At 34.8% G+C, this 27,713-nt stretch overlaps 1 protein-coding gene across 1 annotated transcript in view; it reads left to right on the top strand.

Annotated features, from left to right (window-relative positions):
• GPC6 (glypican 6) overlaps positions 1-27,713 on the top strand; it is a 697,654-nt gene that overhangs the window by 472,541 nt on the left and 197,400 nt on the right. The window contains exon 4 of the mRNA XM_072349696.1: positions 26,843-27,008. Within this exon, the coding sequence (XP_072205797.1) occupies positions 26,843-27,008 (166 nt within the window). The remainder of the gene's footprint in view (positions 1-26,842; positions 27,009-27,713) is intronic.

Here is a 27,713-nt window from a genome sequence, read left to right as displayed (position 1 = left end):
ATACTAATTAAAAAAGTCTTCCACTGATCCTAGTGATAATAATTTCACTATAACTTTTTTCTTTACAGGACAGAATGTCTTAACATTTAATTACTGTTAGCAAGACCTTTATGGGAAGAATAGAAAATTTCATGTACTGTAATAGCATTAACACAGTAAATGTAATTGCCAGGTGGCCCTCTTATAGCATTACTGTTTCCAATTGAAGCCTATTCAGCTTCTTCCTTTTTGTCATTTAACCATCATTAAATATAGGAAACCATTTCTTTTACTCCTTTCTGTGGCAGACTTGCAGCTGAGGTAGAGTAAGTAGCTAATTCATTTTATTTGATCAATAGAAATTTGATCTGACTGCATTCTGATTTGGAATTGTCTGAAATAAGATAAATCAAAGTCAAAATACCCACAGAAATAGTTACTTCTAAGTGAATTAAATCAATCAGTAACTATTCCATTTTTTCTTCCTTTCAGGAAGATCATGTGTAGGTATTTATTCATAAGAGGCTGGAGTTTACTATTGCTTTAAATTTCAAACATTCTGCTTACACTTTGGAAGAGAACCCTTAACAAATTTAAGGAAGCAAACTTTAAAAAGTCAAAAAGTCACTCTTAATTTCATAAAATATGACCGAAACTGGTATTCTACAAACCCCTTTTACTGAGTGAACATGTTTTTTCAGTGTGTAATAGTGAGTTTCACTGCTTCTCTGGTTAAAGTAGGAAAAATGAGTAACTGTTTTCATTAAAACAGCAGGTAACATTCCCCATGCTGAAAAGCTGTCAAGAAGCTTCTGACACTTGTAAGAAGTGAACAAAACATTGATATCACCAAGCTTCATCACAAGAGGTTACCTTTTAGTTGCACTGATAATTAGGATTAACATCTAACCATTGTTTTGCAGTGTTTTAATTAGCAGTTCTGCCAAGGTTAAGACATAAAGCATGTGATTTTACCGTGCATAGCTGCTTTGCTATTACTTTTCCAGTCTTGTTTGCTTTGTTGAAGAATAATATACAAGTTCCCTTGGCTCTGTGATACAAGTATAACAACTCACGTTTCCAGGTGGCACAGCCCACACAGGTTTAGAGCAAGAAAATACACACATCTTTTTTTGTACCTGATTTAGTTTGCACATAATAGCAATCCTTAAGGAAGTAATGAATTCTTTGCTTTCAGGAGATGCTAGCTTTAGAGCACAAGGTCATGCTTGTATCAACGAAGCACTCATATAGTTCCAGGAGATGATATACCAGCCTGAAAAAGCACTGCATGCATAGACAAAAGGTCTTGGTTTTGGTGTCACAAAAAGAAAGCCAAAACAGTACAATACATGGTATAAATTGATAACCTTGATTCCTTGTTTCCCCTAGTCTTAAGGATTGTTATTTAAGCTCATTTTAGTTTATACTTTTTGTAAAGATTTTATTTTTCAGAAATTCTCTACAATGTCACCATTTATATCTTTGCATTTTTGAGAAGAAAAGTTATTCTTCATGCAAATGTATGTATTTGATTGTACAGAGGAGACAGGCCCATTATTTTTTCCTCTCTTTTTTTATTTTAAGATCTTCCACATGTGTCATTCTGAACAAACATGACAAAGTCTTTGATGGTTAAAACAAATTACATTAATTATAGCAAGTGTTCTATAATTTTAAAATATGGAGATGAGGATTTCCATGAAAACACTGATTCTCTTTATGTGAAGAATATTAAACTGTTATTTTACATGTCATGCCATTAAGACATCACCTAGTTGCTTCCCTCTGTATGCCCTAGTGGCTGCAGTTTATCCAGGCACTCATGAACATCAGCTGAACATTTTCTGGTGAGCTAGGACTGTTATCTCAGCCTCTGTATGGGTGTCATAATGGCAAAACACATCACCATCCTCACCAGCCTTGGTGAAAGGAGACAAAGAATGCAAGTACCTTAAACTTACAATTTGGATTCACCACTCTCTTTTTGCTTAAGGACTGATTATAAAAGTGATGTGTTCCGTTGGACCATATTCAGAAAGACTTTATCTTGAAAATATCCAAAGCCTTTTAGGAACCTTTTTCCTGCATAGCAAGTATGTAAAGTTCAGCAAAGTGCATTAGTCTACAGCCAAAATACACACAATTGCCCTTACAGCGACAGCAAAGAAACAATATCCCCAGTTATCTGATTTATGAACACGCCCATGTTCATAAATACCTACAAAGAAGAAAAGTAAAATGCTTCACTTCACTTCTGTCAGAGAATGTTGTAGGGAAAAAAAAAAAAAAAAAAAAGGATTTGCCTATGGATATCATTCTAGAAACTTCAGTACCTCTGAGCTCCTAAAAAAATGGACACTACCAGGAAATTTAGTTATGAAGAAATATATATTATGGTAGAAAGCTTAAGGGGCCTGAAAACTACTGTATTTCACAGCATAATATAAATGAGCATGCCAAAGGAAGCAGAAAATTCATATAGGAGCACTAGTACTACTGTTCTGTATCATACATTGTAAATAGTTAGAGAGCAGCATGAAGACCTGGCTTTGCTTTGATTGTTGGCTATGATTACAGATGGACAAAAAATCACTAAAGCCCAATGTGGTATTCTGAGCTCATAAGCCATAGCATTTGTAACCAATTCATAGATTGGAGATAAAGAGAGAACAGAATAGAAGAAGGTATTTTGACAAACAAACAAACAAATAAATTTTTATACATAAAATGTTGAAATTAGATTATTTGATGAACAATGGGAATGTATAAAATGTTTTATTTTTAAAAGAGGAAGCTATGAATTCACTAATTTACTTGCCCAACTAAGCAGAAATTCTAACACAGAGACCTAATTTTTACACAGAAAGATGAGATATTTCAGAATTTTCTAAAGGATATAATAAATAGAAAAATAGAAATAACTCAAAAAAGGAATATTTGTCCCACACATTAACTAAACCTTCATTCTTAGCTTTGTACTAGACTTCTCAACATGATGAAGAAATAATTTCATCTCCTGAAGGAGAGGGAGAGGGATAGAGGAGATTTGTACTGAAAAGTCTATAATCTCAAGAATATGAAAGAGATGACAAGTTTTTATTATCTTTAGTGCTAGCAGGTTTTGCAGAAAAATATAGATTTTCAATAAAATACCCTAAATATATGTTCAGTAAGTTATAATTTAACAATAATAGAAAATAACTGTCTATCAACAGATTTCCACTTTAAATGAAAGTTTAACCTTTATTTTATTTTATTTTATTTTATTTTATTTTATTTTATTTTATTTTATTTTATTTTATTTTATTTTATTTTACAGATACTGTAAAAGTCAAAACAGGAAAGATTCATTTCACCATCCCTGAGTTCTTTGCTATTTTTTTCCCCAACAAATTGAGTTGTAAGTCATTTTCAGGTGTTTCCTCCGATAAGCTTAGGCAAGTGTAATTTCATGCAGTGCAATTCAGACTTACATTCCTGCTGTGAAAGAGAACTCATCAGTTTGCTTTCTGGACAGAAAGGCAAAAGCCTTCAGAATTACTTAATGTCAGTTATATTTTCTTTGCAGAGCTATGTAACTCTTTCCTAGGAATGGAATGTACCTCATGCTTCTATCTATTCAGGGCTAAAACCAAGAATATAATTTTAATGAAGATTTTATTAGTATTTAGAAAGTTACGTACTTAGGAACAGCACCATTTTAATACTAGAGATAATTAAATGCTCAGTTTAGCCAAAGAATGGAGTGAGCAGTGAAAGTTTTTGTCCTGCAGTGAGCTCTGCATGGAGAGAATACTTTGCAAGACTGGGGGCTTTAACACTGTTATTTTTAGTCTGAGATCAAAATGGAGACTGAAAATGAAACAGCCTTTATTTTCTTGCCCAAGCTAAAGACATCAGGCTTTCCTGCAAGAAGATTGTGTTCTAATTGTTCTAGTAGCCCTAATTCAATTGTATTTCTTCACTTCTAGACAAAAGGCTGTAGTATTGTAGAACTTCAAGGCAGAAGAACAAAATAAAAAGTTATGGCAAAAGCTTTTCTTTTTAAGTTTGAATATTGTCTTGATTACTACCTGACACTTTTGTAAAGGGTTTATTTGAAGGTTTATTGCCTTTCAACCAACAGACTCATAAGGACACAAAAATGGGCAAAACCCAAGGGTTAAAATGTTTTTATCAATCATTCTGATTTTGTTTTGAAACTATTAATTACGTCACTGTATATGTTGAGTGAGTTACCTTAGCTTATTCCAATAAATATTGAGTTATGAAACAGAATTTTCAGTTCATGAAATAGAAAGTAATTATTCGGTTTTGGGTTTGGGTTTTTTTTGTTTTGTTTGTTTGTTTGTTAGTTTTAGAAGTTAATGAAGCTTATTAAATGGTTTACTGAAAATGTAAGAAAAGTGAAGAGGCTAAAGGCAAGGCAAATACAGACAAGAGATGGTTAGTATGAGACATGGCACAACAGTTCAAAATATGAAAGGCTGCTATTTGCAGTAATTTTGTCATTTGAGTTAATTTCTTCATTCTCAGGAGAGCATCTTTATACAGTTGGATGAGCTGTTTGAAAATAATTTTAAAAAGGCTCATAGTTCAAGGCAAGTTCTATGTATATTTAATTGTTCTCTATCACATTTCCTACTGCTATCTGTAGGTATAATGAACATCTTCCCTACCCATCACCAAAAAACCTCCTTACATTCGTGAATACAAGACTTGATCACAGTAAGGAAAGAGTTGTCAAATGAGCATTCTTAAGTTTCTGTTCCGCTGCTGGACTCAAAGAGGGCATTTCACTGGAGATACTCTTTGCTTTGGGCACTGGGATGGGCAAGACAAAATAGTATAGTTATTTTCTTTGGACAAAGATAGATGAAGAAGATTCTAGACAAAAACAGCAAAATGCATAATTGTGCACACGCTGCAGCCATGCTATTCATCCCTTACAGCTGTATAACAATGTTTCTGCCTAACTAAAAGAAAACTCAGAGGACACCTCATCACTATGTTCTGGTATGTAAAGGGTGTCTACATAGAAGATGGGCACTCCTTTTTTTATGAAGAGCTGCATGGAAAAGAAGAGAGGAAATGGGTACAAGATGCACTGGGGAGATTCTGATTGAGCATAAGTGTAGAATTCTTTACTGTGAGGAAAATTCTATTACTGGAATAATGTCCCCAAGGATATGCGGTATTCTCTAGCACTTTAGAATTTTAAGGTTCAGCTAAGCAAGGTGCTAGACAATCTTGTCTAGGTCTTGCTTTTACCATGAAAGATTGGACCCGGTGATCCCTAAGTTCCATAGGCTTTTCTATGATTCACTTCTCTGCAAGCCATTTTTTCACTTCTCATTCATTTCCCACAGCACTGTCATTGGTCACAAACCTCCTATACATACAGTCACTCCTTTATCTCACTCCTTTTTCAGGGAATTTTCATGCAGTTCCTGCAAGTACAAGTGGTTATATCACTCTCAAAAACATTTTGTCTCCATACATTATAGTAGCCTCTATTATATTACAGTTCATTGCACTCTAAAACCATAAAAGCTTTCAAGTCAGTTGACTCTGTTGAGGTTGTATTTGCATATTACACCAGGCATTCTATACTTACAACATAAAGCAGAAAATAAGTATTTAGACTGAAGTGGTCCTCTTTCTATGACTTCGTGTGATACTTCTATAGAATGTTTGATTGTTTGTCTAGAGGAGTTTTGATGTTTTGCTCATCATCATGATCTTTAAATAATAATCCTATTTCAAAATTTGATAGAACATTAAATTCCTTTTTCAGTGGATATCAATTACTTACTAGAAACCATTATTTTCTCTAGTTTATTTAATCATTTATTTTTTAATAAGATCCCTTTTGATAACCTCCTATTTAGATTCTGAAGTTTTATCATATGTATTGAAGATGAGCTGATTAGACAGTTTGTTCTATGTGAGTTACCAGAATTTGTTAAATGTCTGGTGCTTTAGAAATTATTCAAAGATTTAGCTTTGTTACAAGTTGATAGCTTTTTGTAAATCTTGAGCCACATTCCAGGATGATTTTTTTCACACAAATTATGGATAGTTTTCAGTTTGTCAACTGCTTCTCTTCATGACCACATTCTACTCATCATTCACAATAACAACAAAGTTCAAAAATTGGCATCAAATATAAAGAAAATAAAATTTGAATTGACTAACAGTGTAAGGAAAAAGTTAACATGCTGGGGAATTCGAAGAGCTTGGGCTTGTTAAATGAGAAGAACTAAGCTTATATGGTGATACTCTTTAGGTAAAGTCCAAAATTTGCAAATCCTTTTCCTCATCTTTGAGGCATAAGTGTATTTCACTAATGTATGTGCTTTTTTTTATCTTCTTTGTAAGATTTCATATAAACCATCTAATATAAAGCTGTTCCAAAAGTAATTTCTCCTATTTTCATAGAATTGTAGAATCATAGAATCTTTAGAGTTGGAAGGGACCTCTAAGGGCCATCTAGGCCAAGTCCCCTGCAACCAACAGGGACTCCACAACTAGATCAGGTTGCCCAAGGCCTTATCCAGCCTTGCCTTGAAAGTCCCCAGGGACGGGCTATCCACCAAATATCTCGGCAACCTGTTCCAGTGCCTCATAACTCCCACTGTGAAAGATAGCAGATCCTTATATCCAGTGTAAATCTACCCTCTTTGAGCCTGAAATCATTTCCTCTTGTTCTATCACCACAGACCCTACGAAAGAATACGTCCCCTTCTTTCTTCTATCTCCCCTTTAGATACTGAAAGGCTACTATCATGTCACCTCACAGCCTTCTATTATCCAGGCTGAACAGCTCCAGCTGTCTCAGCCTGTTCTCATAGGGGAGGTATTCTATCCCTTGGATCATTTTTGTGACCCTTTTCTGGACACACTCCAACAGGTCTATGTCTCCCCTGTACTGAGGAATCCACATCTGGATGCAGCATACCAGGTGAGGCCTCACCAGCACAGAGTAGAGTTGAAACTGACAGGCTGGTAGTTCCCAGGGTCATGCTTTTCACCCTTCTAAAAATGGGTGCAATGCTGCTTTTTTATCAGTAACCAGGGACTTCACTTGATTGCTACAACTTTTCACATATCATTGAGAATGGCTTGGTGACTACATCAACCAATTCTGTTAGGACTCCGGGATCCATTTCATCAGGACCCATAGACTTCTGGATGTGATTTGATTGTATTGCCCCATAAGTGGATATTGGCGGTGTGGCAGTAGAGCTTGAGCCTTCCCACCAAAATTCCATTATCTCTTGTTGCCATACAACACCTTCACTCCTTAAATGTAATTGAAATATATCACGATATCAGTGAAAATTATCAATAAGCACACACACACAAAAGAAAAAAAAAAAAAAGAGTGATAGGATGCTAAGGTGCTAGGTGAGGTTAGTATGTATATAAGTATTTTCCCAGCAAAAAAAATTGTTTTTTGTCTAATACAGGGGATTTCAGTTCATTTGATTCAGGAGGAACTACTATTGCTTTAGTTATCTACCTTCAGATTTCTTTTATCTGTAGGCCTGTTTCACGGCCTAGTTGAATTTTGAAATGAAGGTAACAGCCTAAATTTTGAGGCTAAGTGTTGCCTGCCTGGAACACTTACATGGATCAAGATTTCAGTAGTAGAAACTGTTGTTACTAGTCTTTTCCATCTTATGGTGTTTTCCATTTTTTATGTATATAAGAACTTCATGTTAAACCTGTAGCAAGCAAATATTATCTGCAGCATTACGGCAGTCTTCTAAAACCTGTGTCCTCTCTTGTTCTGTTTCTGTTCCACATGGGAAACTTATGAGATGTGACCACTGGTGTGTGTACTATAGCTGTTAGTTTAATGGCTTGGAAAAGGTTGTCACCTAGGAATTTAAAACTTCTAATCCAGAAAAGGGTTGCATAGATCAAATATTCATGTACTTTCTCAATCTAATTCTTCTGCTACTATTTCTCAATTGGTTTTTCAACTTCTTCTAGGCTAATTACCTTTGAATCAAGAAATAACACTGGGTGTTATAGGCAAATGTGTTTTCAGTCACATCTTTTTTATCTTTTAGTCTCAACAAGGACTTGTGTTGCACTGCCATTCCTGCCTTTAACTGTGCTCAAATCCAAGCCATCAGCAAGCTATTGCAGTCAAAGCAGACTATCTGATGATTCTTTCACAGACAGTCCTCAATCAGGGTGGACTGCTCTAAGTACAACAGGCTCAATCTCACAGTCTCCCTGAGCTCAAATAAAGTATTGACTTACATTAAGAACTAGTCTCACTTTTCATTTCTGTCTAGCCATATTGCTAATCATCTTGTTTGAGTCCAGTTATCAAATTCAGTTCAGAAACACAGAACAAATTGAACAATGGTGACTCATACAGACAGCTTTGCACTTGGGGCATTTCAGTGTTTGGCACAGTTTACATGAGGCTTTCCAACACAAGCTTGTGGCTTTTAAAATATGGCACTGTCATGAGTTGTCTTATTTATATATCTACTGCTTTTTCTTCTGAGATGATACACATCTTGGTGAACAGCTTTCAAAGCATTTTAACTACAAGCGTGTTTGCAGGGGAGCTCTACCTACTGCTTGTAAGAGATCCCAGTCTTGTGAAGACAGCAGTGCATTTTTTGTTATTTAGTCCAGTCTTGAGATCATGTACAGAAAGGAACTACAGGAAGAAGAGCATTTAAGTCACCAGAAATTTAGCCCTTTCTTACCATTTTCTGAAGAAGGACAGACTCAAACAGTGTTATCATCAGTGAACAGTTTAGTTTTGTGTCTGCAAAATTTGTATAATGGAGGTAAAAATTTTAATTTAGGGTTGTAGTACTCTATGCCAAGTAAGTGCTTACATAATAATAATAATAATAATAATAATAATAAAGCATGTACCAAAGAAAAAAATATTCCTAAATTTGAAAACTCAAAAATTCTTGTGGTCAATTTTCTACAAAAAATAAAAATAAATTAAAAAATTAACAGTGTCTGAAGGTTTATAACAGAACAGGTACATGTTTAGAAAAGCTTATTTGACATAAAAACTCATTTGAGAGAATAAATCTTTTCTACAAAATTAAAGTTGAATGTTATGTAGGGTAAGAAGATTTTTCTATAAGAGTTATCTTCTCTTTCGCTTTTTACTTTTCATGGAATTAGCATATACATCACAATGGGAAAACAGACCTTCCAGTAGTAGAGGAAATGCACCTAGGGAACTTGACAATGAAGATCCATCACAAACTACAGTAACAGATTTTTCACAAATGGCCTTTCCATAAGTTTGTTGTTTCTTACTGAATAGCAGTTGTTAACTGTAAGACATGCCTGGCTTCATGAAGAATTCTAGGAAGGCTTCATTTATTCTTGTGACTTTATTAATATGAAATCATGAACCTGCATTAACCAACCAATTTAGATAAGACCATCTGTTGTCTAATAAGATGTGACTGTAATTTGAATAGTGATTTTGTAGTAAGTGTATTATGGGATGAAGGACAAGCAGATATTAGATTTGTCTCATTAACTTCCAGGAAAAAAAAAAAAAAAAAAAAAAAAAAAAAAAAAAAAAAAAAGAAGTGGTTGGTTTACCAGTATGGAAAGAGAATGTTTTTTCTTTAACCATTAGCTTATTCTGTTTACAAATAGCTCTCCTGTCTCTGTCTTCCCTACAGTACCATACAAGACACCAGAAACAAAAGGATAATGAGATATGAAGCACATTTTAACATACTCATATGTTACTAACCAATGGCAAAAAATACTGTTTGTACTTAAGACTATTTTGATTCTCTTCGGTGCTCCATGATGCCCTGACAGTCATGATGATGAAATAGCAATTTCTAACTTATCAATATAATCTCAGCATTATTTGGTCTTGATTTATTTAGGTGCCCTTTCTGGGATACTATGCAAAGCTAACATCAGCTAAATAGAGTGCTGGAAAAAAATCCTTCCAAGTTTTGCAATACTGAGCACATACAGTGCTAAAATATCAGCTCAGACTCTCTCCCAATAGCTGATTTTTTAATATGGCTGTTAATTAATACAGTAAATTAAGTTTTAATATTCACCATGATGCTGTTATTAAAAGTAATTTTCAAACATTTAAATAACAGGATTCATTTTTCTTTGGACCTCCAAACACAGGAGTTAAACCATATATATAAAGATTTAGTAGGAAATAATTGCAGATCATCTGAGTGCCAGTGACTTTTCAAAAACCACATTTAGAAAGAGAGATGTTCACTTTGTATTGGATTTTTGTTAAACAGTTCCTTTCAGTTCTCCTATATTTGTCTTTCAATGCAGAAAACAAATGGTTAACAAGGAATTAAATTCAAATTATGTTGAATGAGACATAGCCTTTCAAAGTTTGCTCATACTCCTTTAGGACTCTATCATCTGATGTATTCAGTAGATAATGGCCAGCAGAGATTTGCTTACTTCTGGAAGTTTTAATTTAGAAGATGAAATGAATAATGTATATTGGAATAATGTATATTAGAAAACTCCACAAAATTAAACAGATTGGTGTTTTATCAGTATCACCAAGCTCTTCAGTCTCTTCATAAGTTCTGTTCCTTTATTTATTTATTCTGGTGTCTATTCATTTCTAAATTGCCTGAAATTTTAGCAAATTATAATATAAGCTAAAACTGTTGAGAAAAATCTCATTGAGTAAGCCCAAATATATGAGGAAGTAAACTTTCTTTCACTCCTTGCAACTGACTTCCACACTGCAGATATTAATGATATTAATAATTACATCAACATGTTTTGCCCTTCTGTGTTTCACATGCCACAGATACAGGAACATAAAACAGAAAATGATACCAAGCTTCCTTTCTCTCTGCGCTGATGGTGTAATCCTTACAGTCCACTGAGTGCTAGCTGAAATTCAGGAACTGACGCTGACTATGAAAAGTAAGAGACCTTTCAGAAAAACAGCTGGTGATCCTATTTCCTAATCAAAGGTTGAAAACAAGACAGTATCCTGCTGAGAACAGCCTGGCCACATCTGGCATCAGGATCAAAGTGGGCTTTAGTAAGTAGAAGGGGGTTCGCCATGGGGATGGACTGAGCTCTTCTTACCTCCATGGTAAGAGTATGCTCATCTCCAAAGAACAGAGTGTTTCTAAGCCTCCATGAAAGTAAAAATTCTGCAACTGATTCTCTTAATAAAAAGATACAGCTATTGTATTCACTTTTTCAGAGAGGTAGGATAATGAGTTTTCTGTGTAACTTAATGAAGTATCACGAGAAAAGAAATTACATAATGTGAAATCTTTAGAAGGAGTTGAAAGAGCACATTTCATATTTCCTGAACAGAAAAGATTCATTGTGTCTCGTTTCTTAACAAACCCAGAAGTGAAAATTCTGTTTATTCATAAGTCCCAATCTATCAGTCTGGATGGAGAGCTACTTTATGTTTGCATTGCATTCAAATGATTTTAAAGCTGTAAAAGAATATCCTTAGAATTTTCTGAAGCAATTCATGTTTTAGTAAATCTGTACAGGGAGATGGATGAAGCCAGGAGCCTTTCCTATTTGTAGGAGCAGAAAGTCTCGTCAAGTAAATAAAATCCAGGCAAAATGAAAATGTAGTGCAGGTGTCAGTCACTAACACACAGAATCATAAGATTCTTCATAAACATGCACACACACAATGACATTCTCCTGCAACAGACCCAAAAACTTACAAATAATTTCACAGCATGACAGTCATACTGTTTTCATTTGTATCTTTTTATGTTGATATTGCTGACATATTTTCAGGTTTCTAAGATCAAAATGCAGTTTTTACTTCCAAAGAATATGCAAGTCATAAAGCAAAGGAAGGAGACTGTTTTTCAACAAAAGCTTGGCTAAGCTAAACACATGACAGTTTTCATTATGTTGTGGAAAATTTTTTTGGGCAAGGATTTTTACACTTGTTACGCATTTTAGAATTTAAAGCAATGTGTTGTACATGTGAATTCTGTTGCACAAATCATATTCAGAAAGTGGTCACTGCAGCTTTTGGAGGGGGGAAAAAGCTTCTATTGCCTCATATATTATAGTTGTGGTTAATTCAGGATGTCAAAAAAAGTATGACTGACAAAATTTAGTGACTATATAAGGGCAAATTAGTGTCGGATCAGTGGTCTGATTATTGATTCTTATTATGTGATCTTACTGAACTGAAATCATTATCTAATTAGACTTGTACTATAAGTGGTTCTCAGAATCAGTTGCCCTTGGTCTTGATGTCTGCAGATTCTTCTTCAGTTTTCTTCGTAGTTCAAAATGTGAGTTGAGAATTTACAATAAATTTTTCATTTATTGTACTTCAAATGCCACTTCCTCTCAGTTTCCTACAAGAATCAGGCAAGCAAATACATTTTCATTCTTACATTCGGGACAGTCAGTGAAATGAAATAATTCTGCATTCAGGAAACATCTGAAGATTTCCAGACCAAATGTACTTTACATTGTACTCAAAAATATGTTTGAAAGATTTTCCTTCTGTATTTGTGTGATTTAAATTTGTATTTGTTTTCTATGGTCTCAAGAACCCTAAGATTTTGGACTATAACTTTTCTATTGACACAAACTAGTTAGGTTTACAAGAACTCACTGAGTACTTCATTGACACTTCAGAAACAACATCAAGGGCTTTGCTATGGAAGTCTGTTAAGAAAGTTTAAATTAAAGCATCTAAATAATGATGCCAGAATTCATTGAATACTCAAAATAATTTTGATTTCTTTTTTTAATCTTCTAAGTAATCATAGAATCATAGAATCACAAGATTGGAAAGGACCTATAAGATCATCTAGCCCAATCGTCCTCCCTTTACCATACCTACAGAAAACCACTAAACCATATCTCCTAACTCCCTATCCAGACACTTCTTGAACACTGCCAGTGATGGCGACTCCACCACCTCCCTGGGCAGGCTATTCCAGTGCCTGGCCACTCTCGGAGAAAGAAAGTTCCTTTGTATGTCCAGTCTAAACCTCATCTGATAAAATTTGTGGCCTTTTCCTTTGGTCCTGTTTGTGTCCTGGCAGAAGAGGCCAAGCTCCTCCTCATCACAACCTCCCTTCAGGAAGTTGTAAAATGCAATGAGGTCTCCCCTGAGCCTCCTCTTATCCAGGCTAAACAATCCCAGTTCCCTAAGTCGCTCCTCTGGACACGTTCCAGGGCCTCAATGTCTTGTAGTGAGGAGCCCAAAACTGAACACTACTCAAGATGCAGCCTCACCAGAGCTGAGTACAGAGGGATGGCCACCTCTCTGCTCTTGATTTGCTTGATTTTGATTCAGACCTCAGTCACAAAGTTGTGACTGAAAATAAGTTCTCATTAATTTGGCTCACTATTTTATTTTTAATTTGAGATGACATATCCAGACCAAGCCCCACATGTTGTCAGTTTTTGGTTTTGAACACCTAGAATTGAAGAAAATGCAACTGATGAACATTGTGCTATTTTCTGAAAAATAATGTGTGAGAATTGGCAGAATACACATCTTACATGCAGGGTTATGTTTGTTGTTTTAGAACATGGATGCACTTAATTTCCTGCTTGTGTAATATATACTACAAGACAAACCCAGCCTTGTTCAGGATATGAGTCTTAAACAAATAATTATATTGAAGGGAAAATCACAACTCAGTGAGACTAAAGTTTCATTAAAAATTAATGAGAGATTTAGACTACCACTGATCAAACATAGAAAAATAATTCCTTTTCTTTTTTTTATAATAAAAACTAAATCTTTGGAGTTTCATCTGAACCTAGCTGCTTCCCACCATATTTGTAGAAGCTTTTTCATCTTTTTTTTTTGTATATGATATTTTTAAATTAAAAGAACAAATATCCCATATAATTCACAGAATGTCAAAGATAATAAATCTGTACTTGAAACAAACACAGCCTTCTGCAAGACTCAGAGTGAAAAAGCCAAATGTTATTTAGTCCAAGGTGTCGAGTAAACTTTTGGTTTACATATTTTTCTCCTTCAAATGGTACTCTCATTTAAATACTTTTCTTGAGAGATACATAAAAAGTCATTGTCAGAGCAGAAAATAGCATAATAGCTTCATGTAATTACCTCTAGGTATCGCTTACAAACCAGCCATAAGATCAACAAATAAGTGTAGTGTGAAGTGTTTTTTGCTTACTAGTTTTGTAACTGGTGAGAAGACACTAAGTACAGTAATGACAGATATGTCTGTGAACAATGTATGCTGTGTTTCTTAGTTCTCATCACTTTTCTTGCACAAATGTGCCTGAACTTGCACAGGGTGAAAATTTTGCGGTGTTAGAGATGGAAGATAATCAACAGACATAGAAGGATGCTGCAAAAAGCAAATTGATGAAATAAGGGACAGATTTCCTAAGGAATAGTTGCAATCTAGCAAGCAATTTTACACTTCCAATGTGAAGTGTGAAAGAAATCTTAGCCTTTCAACTAGATGGCAACCATTCCTTACATATAATATTTATTCTGAAAGCTTTGCTAGTGTGTAAAGCTTTTTGTTGGACTGTGGACTGAAGTACAGAGTAGTCATTATACAATTAGATGTAAAATAAACAAGACAAAAAAAAAATACTAGTTTTAAACTATGTTTTTTCTCTGTAAGATAGAAGGCCGTCTTTCAGGGAAAAAAGAGCAAAGTGGGTGCTTCCAATTTAAACTGGTCTCAGTAATTAATCTTGAGGCCATCTATCAGATGTCTTTTTACTGACATGAGGAATTGTCAGGTGATCTCAATTTGATTCCTGGTGCAGAGATACTTGTGCTGCAGAATTCAGATGCTGTTGAATTTAATTGGCTGTTATGTTTAAAGTACTGTATGAAAGGATTCTGAAAATCAGGGAAGCATAAACAAATTTACTCTTTCTATTGCTCTGGAAGCAATCCTTCAAATCCAGGCAGTGAATGAGGTGTCCAGGAGACCTTGCACAGCTTTCAACTTTACTGCCATTGACCATGTGAATAAGAATTTGAACTCTGGTGGTTGACAGTGCGCTTATCACTCAGTTGCAGATTTACAAGGAAAACAAGGCTTTGTCTTTCCTCTAGTTTTTTGAGCAAGAGTTTGAGTACCCTTTTTAGACACAGATCTTTAAAAACGGTATTTTTCTGGAGGTACTGTCAGAAACAATATTTTCTTTTTTACGTGTAGAGACATGGTGAAAGCTTACATGCTTACACTGTTTTGTAGTTCCTGAGCTAAAGATGTCACATTCAGTAACTGTTCCAGTATCAGTCTTTTGATATAGATGACACTGTTGGGTCTGTGGCATTTCTCACACCCTCTGGAAAATCTGTCTTCTCTGTGAAAGGTTTACAGAAGTGATATCCTTGTTGCCTTTTTCACTGAAGGTGAATGATATTGCTGCACTGATGAGGAAATCTCACTTGACTTGTGAAATACCCTTGTGTTTTGCACAACTGTCTTTTGACAGAGACTTGCCTTCATTTTAAAAGGTTTGGAAAGAGGTTGTGGTAGTGTGGTAGTGACAGTTCATCCATACCGGAGATGGTAATGATGAGACATATTTCAGCGGGCTTTATAAATGGATATCTGGCACCAAGAGCACTTTATGGTTTGAGCATCTTTATCCCTGTGGTTCTGGAGCCCAGACCACCAGGTAGATTATACTTCTGTACATAAATTGTGCTCTGACATGTTTTATAAATCAGGTGGCTTAATCAGATAAAGACAAATGGCGATGGAATAGCTTAAATAGAAATTTACAGCCAGGTAGCCATTACATTGTGCTGTGCCTTAGTTTTATTGGACCTTCTGATTTAGCTGGTTGTAAATTCAGTCATGTGCCACTTAGAGATGTCATTCACTCATGTTGGTAATGTCTTTTCAGATCCAAAATGAATAGAGTTTTGCTACCTAGCAAGGATTCATTTAACAGGTTATAGGAAATCTTTCACTTTTTATAAGAGAATTCAGGGCCACCTCATTCCACTGCACAATTTAGTCTGTTACACTGAGTGCTGGGTGGTGGTGGTGGTAGTATGGCCATGGACAGCCCACACAGAAAGATGTGTGGAAGCAGTATGGATCCAGAGTATACCTACGAAGAAGATCAGAACACATATGGTGCTTTTATGTGCAGATATCTCATCCTGTCATGTAGTCACAATGTGACCATGGTACCTAGAAACATTGCAGTATCAGGTTCATGCTGTTATGTCTTCCTCAGCCCTTCAATTCCATTTGATGTAAAATCTTCAAGGTGAAGATGTATCAGATATTAAAGCAGTAAGAGTAGACAATGCTCTTGTTCTTAAACAACAGCTAGGAAGACTGCATCTGGGACAAAGGCTTCAGTGTTTACTACAGAGCACTTCCAACCCACTGAGGGTGATTTAAGATCAGTGTTTCCAGGGGCTGTTGACAGATCTAAATCATAATGCATACATGAGTGATTTCTGCAGCTGACAAAGTGAGAAACGTAAATAAGACGACTACAGTCATTTGTGGTCATAACTGAAAGTATTATTTTTAAACTGATTATGGCAAACTATCTAAGCCAAATAAAATAATATTAAACTATATATTTTCTCAATTAAATGTCTACTGTTAATTTTCACATTCACAGCTCTGCTGCTTTTTAGGTCCTAGTCAAAACAGAATGCATTTTCCTGTTCAGTTGTGAATAGATAAAATATTTAAAGAACAACTTTCCTACTGAGGATTTATGAAGAATGAAACATTAAAAGAAATATTTTCATATGCTTGTACACTCTGCTTCTGTTTTGTACATCAACCAAAATTTCATGGTAGAATAAGTCAAGATTTAATAGTAAATTTCACATTTAGTCTGTCTCTACTTAAAAGGAAAAAGCAAATCTGATTGTCAGATATGTTTTTGTAGTGTAGGTTTTGATCTGACTTCTGAAAGCATGAATAAATAACAAGCTTAAACTCAAAGAATTTTCCTTTATTTGATACTCACTTATTTCAAATCAAAGGTACAATATCTTTACTTTCTACTAAAATATTTTCCAAAAATTGTAGTACCAGAGCTATAATTTTTATTGGAGGCATCTTGCTAGATGATTGATATCTCTGTTAATTGTCAGAGTAAAGAAAACGCACAACATATTACTGTATTTGTACATAATTTTAATTTTTATATGTTTATGTGGAAGAAAGATTGATCTTTTGCTCAGGACTACTTTGTTTTAACAATATTCAATAAAATATTCTCAGGGAATTTACATATTTGGCTTTGTATTACATATTCATCTTATGCAGACACTTCGTTCTTGTTTAGTGCACATCGTAGAGACAAAACACTGAAAAGAGGGGACATTCTTACTGCAGTGACACTATTTTTCCTAACTTTTCTCAGTTTAATATTTTTTCCTACATTCCTTTTATATTTACTTGGAAGTAGAACACATGGACACTTACAAGGATCCCTCTGCTGTCATCTCATTTTGCCTGTAGGGGACAAGCAATATATTAAAAATAAATAAATAAAATGATAAAGTTAAATAAAATTATAAAATAAAATATAGCTCCATTACAAAGGCAGATACAAATCTGCTTTCTACTATGCAGTTCCAAAAGCAGCAAGCGTAATACTCAGCAGAAATGTGGGCATATATCCCATAAACAGGTCATTGCAGACCATAGACATCATCCCAAGATGCACTTGAGCATCTGTTAAATATTTAATATATGGTATTTATATTTACAAGTAGCTTTCTGAAAATTTAACAAGAGGACTTGAAAGACCATAGAAGAGGAAATGTTAACATGGAGCTATAAGGTGATCTCACATGATTTGGTCCCACATAATGCAGTGGGCATTTATGGTTCCTATAAATAGATGGTGAGCTATTTATAAAGCATTTCTCTACTTCTGTGCTACTCTGAATATATTACCAAGGTATTGTGTTTCATAATGAGGAGCCAGCTCTTTACTATTAGTTCATGGCAATGTGTCTGACTAGATCCTTCCTGGGATGCGCTAAAGATCTGATAGCTTTCTGCATTTTAGAGGTCATGAAATAGTTTAAGACATTTGTACTTCTGTATGATCCACAAGGAATTTGTTTTACTGTCCTGTCTATTATCCTTCATCTTGTGCTTTTTTCATATCATGAAATGAAGCAGAGACATAAGTGTTATATTCTGTTGTGTCCCAGTCAACCAGCTCTCTATGGGGACTGAGGGTCTACAACAAAAAGCCAGTCTTCAAAGTAGGCTTAGCATTCATTCCTGAAGCAATGAAGCTTTTCCTGAAGGATGAAGCTTTTCAAACAGAGACATCAACCTTGGAGATGCCTACTTTGTTATCTCTATAATGTTATTTCTCTTTCTAGTAAAATACCCCACTCTTAGTCCTAGTTCATCTACTTCATACTCTTTATTCTGTGCTATATGCAGCCTAAACAACTCATCTGTCATATCGGAAGGCATCTGTAAGGAATATACATGTCCTTACTTGCTGTGTCCAGGACATTCCCGTTATCACCGAATTCAAATCCTGATCACCTGGCCATTAACTTCAATGTGTCTTTTGCATCAGAACTCTGTGTATCTTAGAGCAGGAAGATGCTGGAACATATCAGGTCAATCTGTTGTCACCTGTCAACTCAAATCATTGCATAACTTATCTCTGGCCAAGACTGCCAATATTATGTCCTCATTTATTTCTTTCTCATCGGGGCTAGTGTGCTTTTGCTGACACTGCACAAGTAAGACATCCTACAGCCTTCTATACCAATCTTCATGCCCTTTTTAAGTCAGTAAAATAATTTACAGGCCAGTGAATGCTGAACAAGAATTCTTTGTGAGTTCTTGATAGTACTTATGAGGGATCAGAGCAGTTTTGATGCTCTCTCTGTTTGAGAAAATAGATTTGCTTCTCAGATGCTTTTCTGTTTTCCACTCAATCATAGGTAGTCAGCAAGACTTTGCTCTCAGGTATTTATTCTGCATGTCAAGTTTCTTGGCTGTTATAAGTAGAACTAACTTGGTCATTCTTCTCATCATTTTCTTATCCAGATACTGCTGCACAATATGTCTAACTGCTTGATTTGATCATTATCTTTTGCTGTAGCAGATATTTTCTTTTTAAATCTCAACTCTTTCTCAGAATTTTCACTCCTGATGATCCAGGGGTTCAATTTCCAATTTATCAAGGACCTCCCCTTAAATTTCTAATTTGTACCTAGGCAACACGTAAAGTATTGTTACATCTCTGTAACTTTTCTTATCCTCCCAATGAGCACAAATCCATTTCTGCTTGATTGTACAGAACGTTATCCGGACTTTTTTCCTCACCATACTTTCTTAACGCATCTTTCAACTTCATTCTTCTCCTGACTGACTGTTCTGCAGAACAACTGCACATCATTGCTCAGCAATATCCTCCTGCTATCTTTTTTGGAAAGAAAAGATGGATTCATATTTCTTAACTTCTAAGATACGCACGAAGACATTTATGTAGTTACTAAACATAGAGACAGTAACACGCACCTATTTTAAATGATTGTTTTTAGGTTGAAATGAATCAGAAATAAACTTAGGAGCATATGTCAGATTTAGGTATTTCTGTCTAGTCAAGAAAATAATACTAAAGATCTCTTCTAAAATTCTACACTTTATCTATTTTTTTGTTTTGTATGTTTTGTTTTGTTCCCCAGATTACAGAAGGTTCTGGGGAATTTGATCCTATTGCTCTCAGCCATATCTAAATCTATTTTGCTTTGGTTCTTTCACCAGTATTGTGGGTTTATTTCTCTGTGTTATCAGTCTCCTAGACTTCTGAGAGGCATCTGATAATATTATTGAACTGTCTGATTTGTCACTGAGGTCATTTTCATTGCTCATCCTGCTGTCTTGTACTGCAAGTCCCCATAAACAATGTTTATGCCATATACATAAAAGCTGCAATAGAGAAAATGATAAATGTTTGGTCTAACACAGTCATGAACAGGTCCAGGCCACAGAAAGGGAACAGAAATTGAGTATCTTTCTTAGCGATCTTTCAGTGTTTGAATGGTTCATTTTGGCTACCTCCTCTTTTTCTCTGGAGATAAAGCCCAATTGCAGTGTTACACTTAAGAATAAATCAAGAATTGCACTCTTGATTTGATTCCTATTGGCTCAAGCACCAAGAGGGCTTTTGTTGACTTTGTTGTACATTTTCTGTTTAAACAATTGTGCATGTTCAGACTTATAATTTTGTTTCTGACCAGTTTAACTTACTCAGTCCTGTTTTCAAAACTGGAAAATTGAGTGCTTGCTTTCCCATTAAGTCAAGGTCTTCTTATCTAGCTGAAGCCACATACATTTTGCACAAGCACAGGAGCAATAATCATACTCTCTTTCAAGTGAGATACAGTAGGAAAGCATACTTTTCATTAAGAGAATTTCTTAAACGTCATGTTCCAGAAGAGGTGGTAGAATTTGAAAAGCCTTACAGCTGTGAGATTCTTTCTTTATTTCTGTATAACAAGAAGTTTTTCATCTCCTGGGAGTGGAAGGAAGAGATTATTTCAAAGATTTGTCTCCTTATCTTTGCCCTTACAATGCTGGAAAAATGGATTCCACACCTCAAATTCTATTTAATGTGGGCTTGTTCACACAGCAGATGAGAAAGAAAAATATTTTTCTAGACAATTTAGAGGGCAGGTTTTTCAGCTCAGTAATATCTCATGGGATGTTAATCCTTGTATCTTGAACTATTTTCTCAACCTGAGCTATTTTCAGTCTAAAAAATTCCTGGTTTAATGATCCTTGTAAGCAAACAATGTTCTTTACACCTAGTTCATTTGCAATTGATTATTCCTCTGACATGTAAAACAGGATTTATGAAGAACATTTTAACATCCAGACGTGAGTGTTCAAGCATTTCAGATTATAAACACCAAGTTAAAAAAAAAAAAAAAAAAAAAAAAAAAAAAAGGTTTAAATCATCACCAAGTAGTGACACAAGAGAGAAAAAATAATTAGCATTTTACAAAATATCCTGTGACTATAGCTCTTCAAGTACCTTTCTAAATTTGAATTTTCCATATTCAAGTAAACTGATGTGCAATTCTTTTCAGTTTCCTAATAGTAGGAAAAGCTATTATTTTCCTTTGCATATAGATATTCAGTCTCACAGTTCAGAAAGCATTTGAGCATTTTGCCCTTGTGATTTTTTGACCTTGACTTCCATGGAAAAAAAAATTGTGAAATTCCACAATTCATGTCTCCTATAAAGATTTGCTATTTTAAGTGCAACCTCCTCATGACTCTCACAGTCTATATTTTTCTATAAACAGTTTCAGATCTACACATATTTATAACTTAGGCATAACACTGATGAGAGTGATGCTTATAAGCAGCTTTGAAATTTTCTGGTGCAGAACTTTTCCAGTTTTATCCACCTAAATCTCTATTAAAATTACCAATGATGTTTAAGTTTTTCACCTTCAAAATGGAGGAGTGGTATCTTTCTGCCTTCTAGAACTATGCATAGAGTTACACAATTATAGATATACTGAAATGAATAAGTATGAAATATAGCCCATATTTTAATAAGTGTTGGAAAGAAATATAATTTCTCATGATGTAAAAATTATGAATAATGGTAAGGGGCATCTCAAAGCAGAATTTCTAAATGCTACTACTCTTAAGGAGAAAAAAAAAGGTTCCTCTGAGTAGTAACGGAGTAAGTGCTTAATACTGAACAATTTGTATCAGATAGTATTCATGTAATTTTTTTTTTAATGTTATTAAACTTCTGAGTTCAGCTGTTTCTTTTATTTATTTTTTAAAAATTTAAGAACATGCTGAAGTTTTAATGATATATTTTTTAGAAAATATAGTTTATTGGTTATGAAATTATTAAAATTAAATTGAGTATGTTTTGTACCTTGTCATATTCTCGAGACATAGTATACAGGAATTGTAGGAATCTTGCAGCTGTTCAACTGATTGTATCATTTTACTTTTATTTCAGTATAATTCAAGCACAAAGTCAAAGATGTTAATACAAATACAAACCATAGTCCTCAAAACAGCTCTTCTATCTTTCAGTCATCAGGGATACTATAAACTGATAAAAAAAAGTAGACAGCATTTTTTATTTAGGAGATCAGTATTAAATGAGACTTTTGGTTGGCATAAGCAAGTATTTTCAAAGTGCCCTTCTACAGCATAAATTCCCAGTTGAGTATGGCTGAGGCAGTATTTCCATTTATATATGAGATTGTACCATATGAGCAGTGAGCTCTGATCTTAGAACTGAAGAAACAGACTGAAACAATAAACAGCACTTAAATAATACATTCAAATATGTTATGAATATTTATATTCTGTTCTAATTAGATACATTCTGTCATATTTTCAACTGAAATCTGTTGAAAATAACTTTCTTGATATCTAGAATATTAAGTGAAATCAGCAGTAATATAATGCTTGTGAAAAAAGCCAAAATGTGAATAAGAAGAAAATGAATCACTTGGGTCTAGCTTTGAACAAATCTAGTTTCAAGAGAAGAAAGAGGAAGAGAAAGAGGAAAAAAGCAAAAAACAAGTAACAACAACAACAACAAAAACGTTACTAGCAAAGCCTTATCTGGTTCCCCCATTTAAAAACAAATAACAAAAATCAATAGGTAGTAGCTGTATCCTGCTGAGAAGATAGTGTCAAAGATACGTGATGTAAAGCAGTGAGTGACTGGACTGATATTTAGTTTTTATACTGAATTTAATTAAACATCAAAGGAAAGAAAAAAAGGACCCGTGCCTCTTAGGATAGGTGATCTAGCAGGTTCTGGCAATTCTTCATGCCATAATACACATCAGTCTGGCCACAGCTACATCAATCGAAATGTTTAATTGAAGTTACATTTACTTTGAGACTTATTTAATGAGATCAGAAACAATTTTTTTGTTATCAGAAAAAAGTTTCCTTAGTTCTAGTTTATTGAATACAATAAAGAGCAATTGTTAAAGTAATTAAAAGTTTTGGACTTCTCTTCAGAAATGCAACATCATTAATTTCTCCTTATGTCTTATTTGAATTTGTTTGTAATTCTGGGTAGGAAATACTAGAATTAAGCTGTTACATTTTTTGGACAGGAAATGATAAAATTAGACTACCAAGTTGCCCACAGATTTATCAACATTTGGTAGTTGAATGTGGGAGGACTATTTGTCTCAGTGGAGTTTGCATTTCCCCACGAGTTGTTTGAGACATGTTAATACAAGCAAGATCAGGCTCTGACCTGGGAACATGCATAAATATTGCATTATTATCCCCTTAGTTCCAGTTGAAACTCTTGAAGTAATTAGGCTAGGAACGAAATTATACTTGAAAACAGTTCATTTTTTCTGTTTATACTGTTAAGTTGGAGGCAGGCTACATAAACAAAAAAATGGCATAAGGACTTATCAGAAAAGACAATGATTCATTTTATATACTTATTTTAGTTATGCAGGCACCAGGTGGGACCCAAAGGAGCTGTAGTGCCAAATACAATGTAGAAGTATAGGATGTGGCCAGAAGGTGCTAGCCATAAACATTTTGAATTTAAGCTAGACCCCTTCACCTGGCCTCAGAGAGATAAGCTGATATTTTATTTTACCATGCTTATATTTTCTTTCAGCAGCATAGCAGCTTCTGAGACAGAAATCTGCAACATCCACCATGATCAGCAAGGAGATGCTTATGTAGGTCTGTGTCTAAGATTAAGATGAATATACCAAATACTTCTGTAGTTTTCTCCAGCTGCTTTCTTCTTCAAGTTGCAGCTTGGCCTCTCATCTTAAAAATGGTTTTCTCTTGAAACAAAAGCAGAACACCCTCCTTTCTTATAAAATGCTGTTGATGATGCCACCATTTTGTACAGAAGATATTGAAATATGGTTTTAGTATAAACCAGATAAAATATGAGAGGCTTAGGTTCAGCTCATTCTTTTTTTGTGGTAAGAAATTATTCTCACTACTTTGGAGAGAGTGCTCTGATAAAGCTGTCCTGCAACACAAAAAGAATTCACAATTCACTGAACTGTTGTAATTAAATATTCTAACTGGCCTTTAGGGTCCTGTTCTAGCACATCAGAGATACGATCAGGATCTTTAGCAGAGAAAAGTTAGATTAAATTTGTGATAAAATAAGGCTCATGTAAATATTCAATATTTGGTTGTTCCAAATATAATACAAAGACCAGAATGGTTTTTATTCCTCTAATTATGCTTTTCAAGAATGAAAGCACCAGTATATTTTCATAAAAGATCAAAATCCCATAGATATATGGGCTGTCAGCACAAGTACCAGCATGGGCTTGAGAAGGCACAGATGGAAGAACATGTGGATTTCAGCTGAACTTAGGAGGTCAATCAGAAGTCAACAACTTTACATTGACAAAAATTCTGGATAGAGAAAGAAGCACAATTTTAAGCATGAAAGTAACTTTGCCAATAAAAGTCTCAGTGGTCACTAGCAGAAATACAGTTTTAAGCAGCAATTTCAAAGTAATGTTGAATGTTCTGTGTTTTACTCACATCCTCCTTTTGTTGCTAATCTTTTTGTAAAAGTGGGCTTGTTTTAGGTTTGGGGGTATATAGATAACTAGACAACTAACCATTAAAAAGTAGTTCTGAATAGTCAAAATAATGATTATAATCCTTTCTTAAACTTATACTTAGTATTTGGATTTTCTGGTGATTAATATCATTGAATTTCTACTTTTAGTGCTTTTTGAACACCTGGTACATTTAGAGAATCATTCTCCATTTGTACTCTTTGATTTCCTTGAGGAACTGACCGCATGATTCGGTCTTTTCCTAAATAAAGGCAGTAACAGAGCCTATATCCTTTTCTTCTCCCAGCTGTTTTCCAAAAGCTTGTAGGATCTTATTGTACTGAGACCTAAAGTCCAAGATCAAATTTGATTGAAATTGGCCAATATGTTCTAAAGCAATCTGAAAAGGATGGCTAAATATACCTTTACACGCCCCATCAGAGTGTTGCTTGAGTAAAATGCATTTCTCTAGGAAAGTGAGGCAAAAGTCACCTCTGAGCATGGTCAGAAGCATCTGCTCTAACTTTAAGCAGAGTTGTTTTCAAAAGAGCTCTAGTGTGATGAAAACATTCTACACCACAAAAAGGAAAAGAAATCCCGGAGGAAAAAAAAAAAAAAAAAAAAAAAAAAAAAAAAAAAAAAAGAGGAAGAAAGAATTACAGTTTTAGTATGAACCTGACAATAAAAACTATCAGTCATCTTAGCACAGGCTGCTATAGTGCAAAGTGAGATTCATGCTTTCACACCCTCTTTTAGCACAAATTTCCATGACTATAGAAAAAAATAGTTCCAATTCATATTAAACTGTTGCATTTATTCATAAGCCAACAAATTGAGTGAAAGGAACGCCATTTCTTTGCACTTTCTTGTTCAGAAATTCTCAGATCACTGAGGAGCCTGTAGCCCTTCTGTCATTGTGCTAGACTGTCACTCTGACACAGGAAACATATGCTCCACTGCACTGTGACAAGACATTTTGCAAGTAGCACCTAATATTTTGCACTTTTAATGCAAGATAGAGTTTCAGTCCGGAAAACATACATTATAGAAGCATGTAAATTTTTAAAAGTCTGATACAAAACAAATGAGGAAATAAGAGGGAAAGGGAAATAATGGTTACCCAACAAACACTAAGTGGTTATCAAATGTGTTCAATTTGGGCAGTTTAAATCTAAGAATGGAGTATTCAGTGGATAACCTCTAGAAGACGATTTATCCTACCCTGCAATAAACGGGATAAAGAAACTGCCCCAAAAAGGTTTATTTCTCTCCAATTGGTTATGGAAGGTATTACTGAATAGACACCTGGCATATTGATGGCTAAAAAAGATGGGAGGAAAGATCCTATCATCGGAGATGACAGGGGGTCCTTATGAAAGAAATCTTTCTCTAACCTTAATTCTCCCTCTCCAGGAAAACTGTATGATTCTAGTGAAAACTGTATTAGACATTCATGTATGTTTATAGCTACACACTACTACTATCTGTCAGCCACAAACACAGTAACGATTTTGACTGAGAACCTAATCTCACATGGTGTCTTTCCATTGGCTCTGATGGCAGTTCTAAGTTAAACAAGTGCAGCCATGTTATGCCATATTGACACTTAACATGAAATGCATTAGGCTGTTGTCAGTAAAATGCTCTTTTTGTTGCTCCAGATATTGAAAGACAAAATCATACACCAAAAAAAAAAAAAAAAAAAAAAAAAGGTCTGATCCCTTTATGAAGTTGTCTGAGTAAATATGAGTAAATAAATAAATAGAAGGCTGTTTTTGTGTGAGAACAGTGATATCCCTTTTTTATGGTACATGCCTGAATAATTTAATAGAAATTATCTTGGATTTATCTTGGATTTAGTGCACTTTAATAAAGAGGAGAATCTCATCCAGTATGACTGGCAGTTCTGGTTTGAGTTAGAAGAGTGTAGCATCACATCAGGATCCCCCTGGTTAGAATCAGTCAATTTCTGTCCAACTTATTTCCTGGCTCTTTTTCATTTAGTTCCAACAGATTTCATGTGGTACGTCTGGGGCAGAAAGTGCTGCCATCAAGAGGGGAGTGTTGATTTTTTGCATTCCTGAAAGTCACTGTTGGCTGTAATGAGTGAAGATAATAAGTAGAAATTGTTTAGCATCATAGGAGTGTGTTATTAAAGGCTGAGATCTTTTCACAGATCTCCCCTTCTATGCTTATTGCTTGAGAGACATAATCTCAGCAACCCCAGCATTCACAGAACAGGAGATTGATTTCCTCCTTTTTCTTTTTCTTTCCCCCCTTCAAACTCTGCAGGTCAGTCCCACCCCAGGGTGCATCCGGGCGTTAATGAAGATGTTGTACTGCCCTTACTGCAGAGGACTTCCCACTGTGAAACCTTGCAACAACTATTGCCTCAATGTAATGAAGGGCTGCCTAGCAAATCAGGCTGATTTGGATACTGAGTGGAATCTGTTCATAGGTAAGAAGAGTTTAACTATTAGTGGAAGGAAATACTGGTAATAGCAAACATCTGCAGAGTTCTGTAAGGTTAGAAGATGCTGTTGGTCAATACTTGCAATGAAACAAATGCAGGTGCGTTTCATTTCTAGTTGACCTTCCTGGATTGCAGAATAAAATGATACTTCCACCCCAGAGCAAGTCACATTTCATATTTCATATCTCAAAAGGAATTGTGTGGTGTTAGGAGTTCTGATTTAAATTATTATATGGTTTGTGAAATATTAGAAAGCTTTGGTTGAGGAAATGATAACAAGCTTAACAAGGCCAAGATGGTTTGTACTTCAACTGAAAATTAGGCCCCGGCAAGTTGAGAAAATAGTGTAACATCTATTCAAAATAAATTGCAATACCCCTTTTCTTAATTCTGGTAGTACGTAGTATACATCACTTAAAATGTTACATGCATGAGAAGTTATTAATTCCCTGTTCCCAGTTAAAATGTGCTAACGTCTCTCTTTTAGTGTGAGAAAATATTAAACATACAATCAAAATGGTAGAATGAAGACTTGAAAACATATTTAAAGCTTTATTCACATAATTCTTCAATCGAGTTAACTAATAAGCAAAGAAAGAAATCTCCTTAACAGCCATACAAATACCCTGGAGCAGAAGAACTCTTGGAAGAATAACCTTAGACAAGAACTAAGACTTTCACTTGTTTTCG

This window comes from Excalfactoria chinensis, chromosome 1, assembly GCF_039878825.1.
Source record: "Excalfactoria chinensis isolate bCotChi1 chromosome 1, bCotChi1.hap2, whole genome shotgun sequence".
NCBI lineage: Eukaryota > Metazoa > Chordata > Aves > Galliformes > Phasianidae > Excalfactoria > Excalfactoria chinensis.
The sequence above is the reverse complement of the archived record's forward strand: the minus strand, read 5'-3'. Positions and strand labels throughout refer to the sequence as shown.